Raw genomic sequence first — 14,637 nt, forward strand, 5'->3', positions numbered from 1 at the left:
GAAGATCATTGGGCGAAGAAAACAAAAGGGCTGAAAATCACCCTTTGTAAAATGACTTGATATTATTCTACACTATGGAAAAAGATGCTTTTTCATAAAATTATTATATTGGAGTATAAAATATCATTTCTCGTACTGTTTAAAAGTTTAATCAATCAGTTGGAAAAAGCGTTATGTATCCCACATCGATAAACAGACAAAACTGTAGGTGATGTGGTTAGCATAAAGGAGTGAGGTTAGAGGCTTTGAAAATTATGATCCTTCAGGCAAGTTTTAATGGGATATGATGAGTGGTCAAAACTCGCATTTAAATATGCGAGAAGGGTGTCCAGCCCAGCCTGGTTACGACAAACCATGGGCACTCCCTTTTACCTATCTGATCCCTATTCTTCAAGAAAATATCCCCCCCTCCCCCCCAACCCCCTATTTATGTATTAGCTGGTATTACATTGTTAATTTTGTTTTCAAAATGTACAATTGTTTACCTTTTCTTTCCAGTTTAACACATGGGTATACATTAAGGACCCTTCGGCCATAAATTTTGGCCGCTTGTTTTGAAAAATAATGTTAGTGCGCTTTTCAAGCGCTTAGCTTCTGCTCGTGGCGGGGCGGCAAGGCGTTCAGTTGGAAGTCCTAAGTCAAGAAAGTATCTTGTGATAGTAATTGTAATTGCAAACATCTCTCCTGCACAGTTTGCTTACATACCACACGCTTGCTAAATCTCAACAATGACATCTTAATGAGTTTAATATTATAAAACTTTAATAAAAAAGGTAGCAAAATTTTTGACATATGTTGCCTTACATAAACCATAAAATTTGTAAAATTTTTAAAACTTGTAATCTAAAACATATCATATCTTTTGTGTGGCTGTAAATGCTTTTTATTAAGGAAATATCAATCTTTTTTAAGCAGAGTAATAAAGAAATAGTGCCCAACTTTTTTAAAATAGCGGGGTAGTCAATAAAGTATTGAGGTTGGGGTATTTGTTTGCTTAGATAGATTTAACACTTTAGGGGAAAAAACTGTTTTTTTTCATTAAACGAACTACATGTAGAGAGAGCTTCAGCTTAACACAGAAAACTGAAGAAATTTACTGCCCCAAAACCTAGTTACACCACTAGCTCTCATCCTTAAACATCCATCTTCACTGGCCATAATGACTTAATGATTTATACTAAATTATTGCCATTTGCCATCCTATAAGAGACTTTACAAAGATTGAATTAGGTATCCAAGAATCAACAAATAATGAACCCTTTAACTTGAAATCTTGTTTAGCAGCTCAAAATGTTGGTTCTAATCCATCTAATACATCCAAAACATTAGCCTTTGCATGTGTTAACCTTGTCTGTGGAGAACTACCAGTGCTTCTACTTCGAGCCAAGACCTGTTTCGTTTGCTTCTTGGGCATCACTAGTTCCTGGCTTTTGCTTATTCCTGGAACCAACATTCCCCTCTTCATTACCTCCTCCAATAAGTTCCTATCTTCCAAAGAGAGCTGCACGTTGGGTGTTTTCGTGTCATTGTTCATCATCTCAGTATGCAAAACCAGTCCTTTGCACGGTGATCTTTCGGGTAAAGCCTTAGATTCATCATCTCTTCTCAGGCTGGTGATGCGATGAAGCAACGTGACTAGTTCAATGATATGCTGGTCCATCTTTTGTTTGTCTGCATGATAGAGAGTCTGCAACCGAATTATGTTCTTGTGCGCAGGAATCTTCTTGCCAGAATTGTTTCTGATAGGAAGAAACAACCACTATTATGTAACTGAAGAATGGTGTCAAAATGAACAGAAAAAAATTGTTTGGGAGTGGGGATAAGGGGTTTTATAACACAAAAATATGCAATTGACCCAGTATTAGCCCACTCTCCAACCCACCCGAAACCTTGATGTGCTCTGTTATCGGGTTTGCCAGCAAAGATGCAAAAAAATCAGTATCAATATAATAGAAAACTTGGAGAAAGAGAACCAACTTTTACCGTTGGTGGCTTTTGTAGAGAAAACAAAGGCACAGTTTACACGGGTTTTCAACAGAGAAAACACGGACACCAAACACGTACCGTGTAGTATATGTAGCTACTGGGACAAGCCACTGGAGAGTTTTTCCTATTTCTGCTTTGAGTTGAGGAATAGTGAGCTGCAACAAGGCAGCCTATTTTGAGTTGAGGAATTGAGAGGGACCTATTTTACATGCATGTACCATTTTATGCAAAAAAAAAAAAAAAAAGGCAGCCTGGTGCACTAAGCTACCGCTATGCGCGGGAAGGGCCGGACCACAAGGGTTGTACGTGCCTTACCCTGCATTTCTGCAAGAGGCTATTTTCACGGCTCGAACACGTGACCTCCTGGTCACATGGAAACAACTTTACCAGTTATGCCAAGGCTCTTCTTCGACATATATGCCTCTGATGAGAGCAAAAAGATGAGGCAGGAAAAATGAAATATAAGATGTAGTGGATGAAAATAGAAACATAAGAAGAAAAATCTGGATACAAACCTCTTCCTTGGTGACTGCCTGCAACCGAGAACGAAGGGCTGTCTTTACAGTGGGGGGCAATCCATTATATAATGAATCCCTCATGTTATGAGGAACGGAAGTGGGGCGTAACGCCTGACATAATATCAAATCCCATTGTAACAAATACTATTTGCATTATAGTCCTAGGAGACTAACTGAGCAAAAAATACTTACAATATTATCTATTTGAGTAATTAGGTTAGCATAGTGTAGAGCAAGACCGGCTTCTCCTAATCTTTCTGGTTTCCTAGTAGGCTCCTTGCCGAAAGATGTCAACCCTACAAAAAGCGTAGACATTTTATTTCATAAAAACATCTATAGTGCAGGAAAGTAGAGAATAAATGTGCACACGTGCTAGTTATATAAACGATATAAGAGTAAGAAACAAACAAAATGTCAACGCACTAAACAATTGAAAACATGACACATTGAACATTTAAGAGAAGGAAAAGCTTCAAAAATACACTACTACTGGGTATCTTATGCTCTTGCAAGCAGTAACCTGAAAACACCATTTCGATCAGTTCTCAAGGTTGAAGATAATCATTTGCATACCTTTTCTTGTTCCTCTTCTTTTTGCCTGTTCTTTTTTTGTTTAATTCAACTCACTTCTGCCTATGGCCTATAAGAATTGATGTATTTGAGGTTTCAGGTAGGACAAATATATATATCATTATTTAGGGAAATGCGTAAACGATCTGACAAATTCTTGCTTTGGTTGTAACTTTTAGCAAGAAATGATGTAAAACAGATATTTTTTCTTAAATAACTGAACAGTGGTAAGAAATCTTAACGCGGCAAAGTTATAAATTCAGACAAACTATTATTATTAGCAGGATTTTAACCTAGAATATAGTTTCATTAGTAAAGACGAATTCGGGACCTCTGGTACAAGACAAAGGAAGATATCCTTAGCTTGGGAAACATCAGTAATACCAATGCAATCAGCTAAACTTAAAATCTGGAATTGTTTGCAACAAAGAGATTATTCTGAAGTACTCATTGAATTTAGAGAACAATTCAAGCGGTAGGATACCCCGGCTTTAGGTTGAAAAGAAAGCATGGCTCATCTTACTGGATATAAAGAAACAATTCAAGCAAAAATGATTCTTTGGCTTCACGTTGAGAAGAGAAGCATGCACTCCAATCTCCATATGCTAAGTTCGTGTTGGTTCAAAATCCTTCCATGCTCACCAAATGAAACTAATCCTACTGTGATCATATTTTTGCGTTGGGTTTATATTTTTTCTCAAGTCAATATATGGCTTTGGATGTCTAATTCCAGACGGCTAGTCCAAACTTAGGGGTTTAGAGTCTCAATTCCCAGATTAGCAAACACCAGTGACAGGTTTGACAGCAAAGATATATTAAGTACTCTATGACCACAACAGTGCAATGTTTACAAATTTACTGGAACATTCTCATACCGTCATCCCCAAATGCTTCTGAGATCTCTTGATGAATAAAAGTAACAACGTCAACAAGCTTCTCCAGAACCTACAAGGATGAAACATGCGGCCCTTATCAAAAAAAGGATGAAATAACAGCATTCAAAAAGCTGAAGACAAATTTTCACATAAACTACTAAAGACACAAAAAGCTTGGTATGCAGAAGAGCTTAACCAATTTCTGAAGTAAATTTTGAAACAGTTTCCCTTTGACAATGATCCTTATGATTTTCATTAGACGAAGTCCATGAAGTCTTTCTCAACTGAAGCATACATTGAAAAGGAAGTCAAAATGATTTTCGGTCAAAGTACCTCCTCCAGACTCTTAAACCAAAGAGACTTCTTTTTCATGATCCTCACAGTTTTTCTTTGATGTTTTAGCTCACTTTGTAAAATCATGATACCTTCTCCTACAAGTGAAGGAAAGTAAGTAATCTGTCAATATAAGATAATCCACCACATGGTATCAATTTTTCAAACACAAACAAAAAGCTAGGAAATCATTAAAAGAACCGAAACATTGACGTCAACTTGGAGGAATTCCCAGGAATAAACATTGACACCTTATATCCATCTTAGTTAAACAGAATGTCACTGAAACAAGTTAAATGACTTCCCAAAGCAAGAGACGTATAATTTGGATGTACGAATAACATCCCATGCTTTTTTGCTTGCATCATATGGAATGTGAAAGTTTTTGGCAATTATACTGGTATCTTATCAAGCGAAAAATCAGAAGTTCTAAAACATGAAGACGAATCTTCTAAAGAGGAGAATGCTACTGGATCATGAAATGACATGCCTCCATAATAAAATCATTTAATATTTTGCTTGCAAATTTTTTCTTAATTGATTCATTATTTAAAGTGTCATTTTACCAGACTATTTCTACTTTGACTCAACAGAGAAGTGTTAGATTCATAAATTTGGATCAAGGTGATGAAACTAAGTTGTATGCGCTCTCTGAACGATATATTGCTACTTGCTATTGTAAATTTGCCTTGTAAAATTTAATATTCAATAGAAACTACGAGTTAAGTTTAATGACAACAAGAAAGTCGATCATTTCTTCCACCAAATTTGTATTCAGCGCTTCTTCCAGGGGCATTGTTAAGAAGTAAGACAATACCACAGAAAATAGAAGTAAAATTGTGTATACCTTTGGGAGGCACTTTTAAAAAATTGATTTCCTCAAGATTCCTTCGATGATCCTGTTCAAATCTATCCAGCGCATGCAGCTCATGATACAATTCCTGCAAAGAAATGAGGAGTCACATGATCAGCACTGCATATAGAATAGACACTAAACGTGAACCAAATCCTTGTAGAGGAAACATCGCTTCAACATTAACAAAGATGGGACAAATATCAATGAATTTCCTCTGAATGACTCACATTATAGAAATCTTGGCAAAATATTAATAAAAAACTAAACGTTGGTAGCTTTTGCAACTTGATCCCATGCAAAAGGATAATTGCGATGTCAATGAACTGTAAAAAACCCCAAGGGAAGCAAACATAAAAGCTCCAATTGCCCCAAAAATCATTTTACAAAAAATGCCAACTAACCACATGTTGGTCTATCATCATTTCATCAGGAACAAACATATATGTAAATAAACAAATATATTACATCAGCAAATATGTACTAGGTTATTTAACTAAGGCATTGAGCTGGTTATCTAGCACTGCCGTCAATAGAGCTGAAGTGCACCACCTATTAAAGTATTGCGGCTCATGTTATTTTAGGCCTATGGGAGGAAAATGTTGATAGAAAGAACTCCTTATATGTTAAGAACAAAAACATATAGAAAGGTAAAAACATCTCAAAACAAAACGAAACATACAGAAGTATGCTGAGCCAGAGTTATCAGTTCCTGCATTGTCATTTCAGCCTGTGCTTTTGGCAGTTTATGAGTAACAGTGTCCATGTCCAACCTGTCAAATGGTTAAACCTTCTGATAAACATATTTATTGACATATAATTGCAACAGCTTTCTGACTCCTTTAGTAAAAATATTTCAACTTACTTGGAAAAATATCGACCTAGATTGTGCCATTGTGGGTCTTTACACATATCTCCAAATCTGATGACTTCACGAGAGAAAACAGTAAAATCCTTCCTGCGGAAATGCACAAACATATTTTCACCGATGCCTTCAGTGCTCAGAGAATTACACCCAGAACTCGTCCACTATATTTTGATTCTAAAAGTTACATACTCCTATTGATGTATTCTCAGGTACCTTGAACTTTGAGCTGTCATAATTTTAGGTTGAAATAGTATAAGGAATATTTTCTTCATTACGATGCTGTTATCAACTCAAAAACATTAGTAGAGAGGATTTAATAACTTTTCTTGTGATTCTAAAATACTAGAGACACGCATGTGTATATGAATCATCTCTGTCAGGTTTTTATTTTTGGATATAATTCATTTCTTTTATTTTAGTTTTTGTTACTGTTTCGTGAAGAATGGATAGTTTATCGCTAACCTTTTGTCATCAGCAGCTATAGTGAGAAGCTCCTTCATATTGGTAGAAACCAGCTGTTGCACACCTTTTGAAGGAAGAACTTCCTTCTTTAAATACTGGACATTTTCTTCAGAAAGAGATTGCAATAAATTTGCACCTTTGGTGATAGTATTTGCAATTTCAAATGCAAGAATAGATATATTGTTTTCTCGAGAAGCTGTTCCAGTCAAGAAGCCTCCAGATTTCAAACTTATCATGCTGCTGCCAAGGGTATCTAAAACTTCTACCGCCTTTTCTAGGCCAACTGTACTGGCTTTTCCAAGAAAAGAGCTAGGGGCCTATTACAAGAAGAATTTTGTCTTGTTATCTGACTTCATTGCGTGAAAAATATACAACGAGAATTTCACATGAATCAAAAATACAAAGCATTAACACGAAAATGATGGTTGTTCAAACATTAGACTTGCTTCCAAGGATATCAATAAAAGAATAGGAAACAAGTGCCAAATAACCCAGCCATATGGATATTCCCAAATTCTTTGGTGTATTGAACAAGACTCTCCGTATATGAACAAACAGCCATAGAATTCAGAGCTTTAGTTCTAGTGTCTGTTAGTCAGTCCCGTTAATGAAAATAACACACTGGTTAACTTCTACTATTTAGCAAGTACATTAGTAATCTTAATGAGTAGTCACACCTCTTTGGGTGCGGCCCTTCCCCAACCTTGCATGTACGTGAGTTGTCACTGGGTTGCCCTCTTTATTAGTATTGTTAATTGCCTCACTTCAACTTTAAATTGTCAAAATGAACTTATCAGATGCTTAACCATTGATCTTGTTATCCCGTGTTTATGCCAGACAACTTTAGCCTAATGCTTTCCAATTAATCTCATTCCACTAAACAATCCAAAATCAAGGTTTCATAAATATGCATTGATAAGTGTGACTCTGAAACTCACTCTTTACATCTTATGAGCAGTTGAATATTTTTGAAGATTAGCATAATAAATACAGGTTCGCTCTGTAACAATTTAAACTTTTAATGAGGTGGTTCACACGATTAAACAGATACAAACAGACAGATGGCCTATGTCTGAATCCTGCCATTTCCTGTCATTAAAAATAGTTTCATGTGCTTGGCCAATTAAAATTATCAAACAAGTGAGAGGACATGTTGAGGAATAATATTAAAAATAAGAATGTCATTCACTGACAATTTAGGCGTCTAACGAGGCCACACAATTTCAACAATCATGCATATGTATATTTCTTCTTTTATCCTTTTATGCCATGATATCTTTCTCTTTGATGATGTTCCTCTAGCATTACAATCTATATTTCTTCCCTTTTCCTTTAATGCCAATATATCCTATGAAGCTATCTTAAAATTTTGCAACTACTGACAGATCCGCTGTGTTCTGCCAAAAGAATCACAACAATGAATGTTGTGAATATGACAGAATGTTTACAAAGGTGAGCAAACACAGTCAGTTTTACCACAAGAAGTTGGATTATATCATCCTTATATTGAGTGCTTTTCTCTTTGAAAATATTGAGAGAGCTGTCCAACTTCCATTGTTCATCTGTTTCTTCGTACAGAGTATAGACCATAATCACTTTGACAAAATCTAACTGCTTTCAGTTGCCAAGAGCAGTTTCAGTTTGCCACCGTGGCGCAGAACATCTAAAGGCATCAGACCTGTTATTACCTAAAACTTCCACAAGCCTTAAAGGCCGTTATCCCTCTAGAATCCTGGGTGTGGAGGGATACCTAAGCTTAGTTGGTTAGACATGCTTAGGTTTAATTCATCAGCAGAATTAACCGGACAAATAGCTCCCCCAACAAAGAAAGCTAAACCACTATCCATAACAAAAACCTCAGCCGCATTATTCACCTACTAGTGTAGTTCAATTCCTCTTTATCCAACCAATTGTCTCACTTCAGACTAATCTTGCCAGCTTTCTAACACCCCGTAAAGGGCAACATCACAAAAGGCAGAATCTTCGACTCAAAATTAAATAAATAAAAACCGTGACAACCAATTGCTTCCTTTGATCTAGTTTCATGATATCAATCGAGCCAAGAAAGGGAAAAAAGGAAATTTAGGATCATGCGTGCAAGATTAGGTCGTGATAATTAAAAAAAAGGAACGAAACAATCAGATAACCATTGCTTATACCAACTCCTACCAAGCATCCAAAAAACATATACATTGATTAAGTCTATAGAAAAAATGGAGGTACCTTGTTAGTTCCTGTCCTAGTAGGTGGAGATGGCCTTAACTCCCGGGAAATAGACAAACACAATTCACCAGAATCATAGAGATTCGGCGTCTTACGAAAACCATCCTTATCAGGACATGAAGTAGAAGAAGAAGAAGAAGAATCATTATTTGACTCTTCAAAACTCTTGATTGACTTCAGCATTTTAGAAGAACCTGAGCTCCTCTCATTATGAATTTCTGCTCTATTCCTTGCTGTACCACCTGTACAAACACCTCCCATTTTTGCTCCTTAGAGCTAAGATGGGAGAAAAAAAATCAAACTCCTTAAACCTGACCTAACCTATCAGCAAAAAAAAAAAAAAAAATATCAGCACACACACACACACACACAAAAAAAAAAACATTAAAGTTGCTCAATTTGATGAATTTAAAAATTAAGTCAAAAGGGTATCAATCAATCAAATGTCTTAAATTTCAAACAAGTTAGAAGTCGGTTATACGAATCATGTTATTCGTTCTACTCAATTTGGGTCCATTTTATTCCAAGGAAACATAAAAGAGTAAACATCATTGCCCCAATCAAAAGCTAATAAAGGACTAAAAGGTACTTCAGTCCTACTTTCTTGGGTTGAAAACTACAAACAAGACTAAAATGTACTCCATTTTCAACTTATTCAACATAAAAGATAAAAAAACATTTTTTCTTCTAATTCAAGCATTAAAAAGATAAAAAAAATAAATAAGGGAAGCTTACCGAAAATAAGTTCAAAGAAATATCAGAGCAGCTGAATTGAGGTAAAAAAGAGGTGCAGAATCATGAAGTATTTAAAGCACTACAGTTGAGTTTTTTGGGTTTAAGAAATAAATGAAAAGGAATGAATGGATGAGTAAAGAATTAATGGACCGTAATCCCAACAAGATGTAGTCAAGATTTCGAGGATTATTGGGATATGACAGAAATGAATTGAGATTGCCAATATTTTCAGCAGAAGCAGAGAAGACAAAGCTAAACAGTTAAACATTTGACTTAAAACTTTGAGTGCAGATTTACTTGACACATGTACTTGTGAACGGTAACAGAATTGCTCCATTAATTGCTTATTATGTTCAAATTAAATAAATACTAATCTGGAAATCACAATTTAAAAAGGTTTTGACACAGTTATCCACAAAAACAAAACTATGTATTCTTGTCTATCCATTTGTTTTTCCATTTCCTACCCATAATAGGTTTTGTGAGAAATTCTTTCTTTATTCTCCAATTCTTTTTTATTTTTATGCTTCTTTTTTTTTCTTTTTTCTTTTTTTTTCTTTTCTCCTTTTCTTTTTTCTCGTTTTCTTCTTATTTTTTTCTTTTTTCCTATTCTAATTTCATTTAACTTCTTTTTTTTATATTCTTTTTCTCTTCATAATCTAGTTTCATTTATTATTTTCACTATTTTTTATTATTCTTTTTTATATATATTATTACTAAAAAAATTAAATTATGTACCAATTAAATGTAGCTACTACAACCAAAAAAATATTAACTAACATATGATACCGGTATAGTATATAGCTATACCAATAGGGTATACAATTGTACGCAAAGAGTTAAAAAAGTTTAATTCAATTATTAAACTGAAATAATATTAGTTGTCAATAAAAATTTCAAAAAAATCTAAAAGGATCTAATTGTAAGAGTATACCGTTATATTATATAACATACTATAATTTATTTATTTTTTTGCATTTTCAATTTGCCTCTCACGCTGGGTAAAAGCTTAAAGCAAATTAAAAGGGAAAAGGCAAGTGAATTTACGGGTAATATGTATACTATTATAGTATATTGTATAATATTACAGCATATTGTTACAATATAATGCATAGTATTACAGTATACTATAACAATATATTGTATACTATAATAGTATATTGTTGCAGTATAACTATATACTCCTATCAACAACAACAACAACGACCCAGTATAATCCCACAAGTGGGGTCTGGGGAGGGTAATATGTACGCAGACTTTACCCCTACTCCGAAGGGTAGAGAGGCTATTTCCAAGAGACCCTCAGCTAAAAAAAGCCACAGGATACGATATATTAGTACCATAAAAATGCATAATAAAATAACAGCAATATAAGAGATATGACATACAGAATACGAAATACGAAATAGATGGCTGGTATAGTAAAAACTAGCAGGTAAAGCCCTGTATCAATAGACGACCAATGACATTCTTAGTTTAACTCCTAACTGGCTAGTCTCACTCTATTGTGCTGTAGAAATATTCACAACTTTCCCCTAACCTACAACCTTAATGTTCGACCTCCATAATTCCCTGTCAAGGGTCATGTCCTCAGTAATCCTAAGTCGTGCCATGTCCTGTCTGATCACCTCTCCCCAATACTTCTTAGGTCACCCTCTACCTCTCCGCGTGCCCACTACAGCCAGTCGTTCACACCTCCTCACCGGTGCATCAGTGCTCCTCCTGTGAATGTGCCCGAACCATCTGAGTCTTACTTCCCGCATCTTGTCCTCCATGGGGGACACGCCCACCTTCTCTCGAATATCTTCATTCCTAATCTTATCCATCCTTGTATGCCCGCACATCCACCTTAACATCCTCATCTCTGCTACTTTCATCTTCTGGATGTGTGAGTTCTTTACCGGCCAACATTCAGTTCCATATAACATGGCAGGCCTAACCACTGCTCTATAAAACTTACCTTTTAGTAACGGCGGCACTTTCTTATCACACAAGACTCCCGACGCTAACCTCCACTTCATCCACCCCACCCCTATACGATGTGTGACATCCCCGTCAATCTCTCCGATCCACTGAATAACCGATCCAAGGTACTTGAAACTACCCCTCTTGGGAATGACTTGAGAGTCAAGCCTCACTTCAACTCCTGCTTCCGTCGGCTCAACCCCAAATTTGCACTCGAGGTATTCCGTCTTCGTCCTGCTCAACTTGAACCTTTAGACTCAAGAGCATGTCTCCAAATCTCTAGCCTCTCGTTGACGCTGCATCGTGTCTCGTCAATTAGAATAATGTCATCAACAAATAGCATGCACCATGGCACCTCCCCTTGAATATGACGAGTCAGTGCATCCATCACCAGGGCAAATAGGAATGGGCTGAGCGCAGACCCTTGGTGCAACCCCGTAGTAACTGGAAAGTATTTAGAGTCGCCTCCTACTGTCCTAACCCGAGTCTTAGCTCCAACATATATGTCTTTAATCACCCTAATATAGTCAACCGGGACCCCTTTATCCTCTAAGCAGCTCCATAAGACCTCCCTAGGAACCCTATCATACGCTTTCTCCAGATCAATAAACACCATGTGGAGATCCTTCTTCCTATCCCTGTACTGTTCCACCATCCTCCTAATAAGGTGGATAGCTTCTATGGTAGATCTCCCGGCATGAACCCGAACTGGTTGTCTGAAATAGACACCGTCCTTAGCACTCTCATTTCTACCACTCTCTCCCAAACTTTCATGGTATGACTTAGTAATTTGATGCCCCTATAGTTGTTACAGCTCTGGACATCACCTTTGTTCTTATACAACAGAACCATTGTACTCCACCTCAACTCTTCAGGCATCCTATTAGTCTTGAATATAACACTAAACAATCCAGTAAGTCATTCCAAGCCTGCTCTACCCACACACCTCCACAGTTCAACCGGAATTTCGTCTGGCCCGGTAGCTCTGCCCCTTCTCATCTTACACATTGCCTTCATGACTTCATCGATATCAATATCCCTACAATTACTTAATTCATGGTGACTGTCGGCATTCCTCAATTCCCCAAGTATAATATCCTGATCCCCTTCTTCACTTAGAAGTTTATGAAAGTAAGTCTGCCACCTCCTCTTAATCTGGTCATCTCCCATCAAAACTTTGCCGTCATCATCTTTTATGCACCTTACTTGGTCCAGATCCCGAGTTGTCCTCTCTCTCGCCTTAGCGAGTCGGGATAACTTTTTCTCCCCACCTTTGTTCCTTAGTTCCTCATACAGACGAGCAAAAGCTGTCGTCTTAGCCTCCGTCACTGCCATCTTCGCCTCCTTCCTAGCTACCTTATACTTTTGACTGTTCTCTCTCTTCTCCTCCTCGTCAGTGCTCCCTACTAACCGCAGGTAAGCCGCCTTCTTTGCTTCCACTTTACCTTGGACAACTGCATTCCACCACCAATCTCCTTTGTGGCCACCATTGTGGCCCGTAGATATCCATAACACCTCTCTCGCCGCCTTTCTTATACAGTCCGCCGTTGTCGACCACATTGTGTTTGCGTCCCCACTACTTCTCCAAGCTCCCATTGCCGATAACCTTCCTTCCAACTCCTTAGCTTTATCCTTAGTTAATGCGCCCCACCTAATCCTGAGGCGTCCTTGTACTGACCTCTTCTTCCTCCTTATCCTAATACAAATGTCCATCACTAAAAGCCTATGCTGCGTTGAGAGGGTCTCACCTGGGATAACCTTGCAGTTCTCGCACAACCTTCTGTCGCATCTCCTGAGGAGGAGATAGTCAATCTGAGTCTTCGCCACCGAACTTTGGTAAGTAACCAAATGTTCATCCCGCTTCGTAAAACTCGAGTTCGATATGACTAGATCAAAAGCCTTGGAAAAGTCCAACAGCGAAATGCCCCCTCCGTTCCGCTCCCCGAAACCAAAGCCGCCATGCACCTCAGTGTACCCACCTACGGATGACCCAATATGACCATTGAAATCTCCTCCTATGAATAACCTCTCAGAAGGCGGTATACTACGAACAATCTCATCCAACCCCTCCCAAAAGCGCCTCTTAATATCCTCATCCAAGCCTGCTTGCGGTGCGTACGCGCTAACGACATTTAAAGTACCCTCACCCACCACCAACTTAATAGTCATTAGTCTATCATTCACCCGCCTGACCTCTACCACGGACTCTCTAAGATGGCTATCTACCAGGATACCCACTCCATTCTTACCCCTCAGGACACCAGAGTACCACAACTTATACCCATCCACATTTTTCGCCCTCGATCCGACCCACCTAGTCTCCTGGACACACGCTATATTAATCTTCCTCTTCTGCAGGATTTTCGCCAACTCTATGGATTTACTCGTTAGTGAACCTATGTTCCATGACCCGATTCTCAACCTATAGGCTCCCTTGCCCCCTCTACCTCCCCTGCTACCTGACCCACCCCCTGACCCCAGCCCCACACTCTGCCCCACCCGAGGACATGCCCTTATTCTATCATCCCAGACTGCAACCACTACACTTACAACAATTTAGAGAAGACTCGCTAGTGCACAACGGACAACAAATCAAACTAGAAAGAAACAATTGGTAACTAGTATCCTAGTTGAAAGGTTTAACTATTGCGAAGTAAAGTAACAGTAATTTAGCTAACATCAAAAGGGAAACAGTAAAACAGGAGGTACCAACTCCCGATAACAAAACCTGTGGCTCATTTGCTATACTCGATGTAGTTGTACGCTCACGCACCACTTCCTACCGCCCTTTGCTGACACTCGCCCAGGTTGTTCTCCTTTTCCAGTGCTCGTGTGCCCAAACTTCGAGAATTCCTGAAAACACAGAAAATACCACGACCCAAAAACCAGAAGGAGCTATCACCGCTACCACTGGTATAGCCCCAACAATATAAAATGTACCAAGAAAGGAGAAGAAGAAAACGAGAATATAAGGGGGTGGGGGCAGATTTGGGATGCAAAGGACAAAACCAATAAACCTAAAAGGAATGTTAAAAATAAAAGGACAAAATAAAAAAGAGAAACAACAATGTACGACTAGACTGTGGAGTAAAGAAAAAAGGGTAAAAAAGAAAACGTTTGAAAGTAAATTCAAACCTAAAATCAGATATTCAACAAGCAATAAATAGATTTCCCAACTCACCCTATATCTCCTAAACCTTAGATCTAATAACCATTTGAGACAAGTTAGTTCAAATTAACTTTGTGTCT

At 37.7% G+C, this 14,637-nt stretch overlaps 1 protein-coding gene and 1 non-coding gene across 7 annotated transcripts; one reads left to right on the forward strand and one right to left on the reverse strand.

Annotated features, from left to right (window-relative positions):
- The first annotated feature begins 278 nt into the window (after positions 1-278).
- LOC142165298 (small nucleolar RNA Z279/snoR105/snoR108) lies at positions 279-384 on the forward strand. The gene has a single exon (XR_012696146.1). It is a non-coding gene; the product is annotated as a small nucleolar RNA Z279/snoR105/snoR108 (small nucleolar RNA).
- Positions 385-1,011: 627 nt separating this feature from the next.
- Positions 1,012-9,892, reverse strand: LOC107819283 (protein PSK SIMULATOR 2). 6 transcript variants are annotated; one of them, XM_016645381.2, is made up of 13 exons: positions 9,424-9,892; positions 8,689-8,964; positions 6,466-6,782; positions 6,001-6,093; positions 5,818-5,908; positions 5,130-5,223; positions 4,283-4,380; positions 3,950-4,019; positions 2,697-2,800; positions 2,502-2,615; positions 2,065-2,141; positions 1,856-1,900; positions 1,012-1,739 (listed from the first exon to the last, which is right to left on the reverse strand). In XM_016645381.2, exons 2-13 carry the CDS (start codon positions 8,947-8,949, stop codon positions 1,286-1,288), a joined length of 1,818 nt encoding a protein of 605 aa, XP_016500867.1. In that variant the 5' UTR covers positions 8,950-8,964; positions 9,424-9,892; the 3' UTR covers positions 1,012-1,285. The 6 variants fall into 6 exon arrangements, with proteins under 6 accessions (XP_016500867.1, XP_075105895.1, XP_016500866.1 ...); XM_075249794.1 differs by having other exon boundaries at positions 1,883-1,900; positions 8,689-9,009; positions 9,424-9,617; XM_016645380.2 differs by having other exon boundaries at positions 8,689-9,009; positions 9,424-9,617.
- Positions 9,893-14,637: the final 4,745 nt, after the last annotated feature.

The sequence above is a fragment of the Nicotiana tabacum genome, chromosome 1 (assembly GCF_000715075.1).
Source record: "Nicotiana tabacum cultivar K326 chromosome 1, ASM71507v2, whole genome shotgun sequence".
Taxonomy (NCBI): domain Eukaryota; kingdom Viridiplantae; phylum Streptophyta; class Magnoliopsida; order Solanales; family Solanaceae; genus Nicotiana; species Nicotiana tabacum.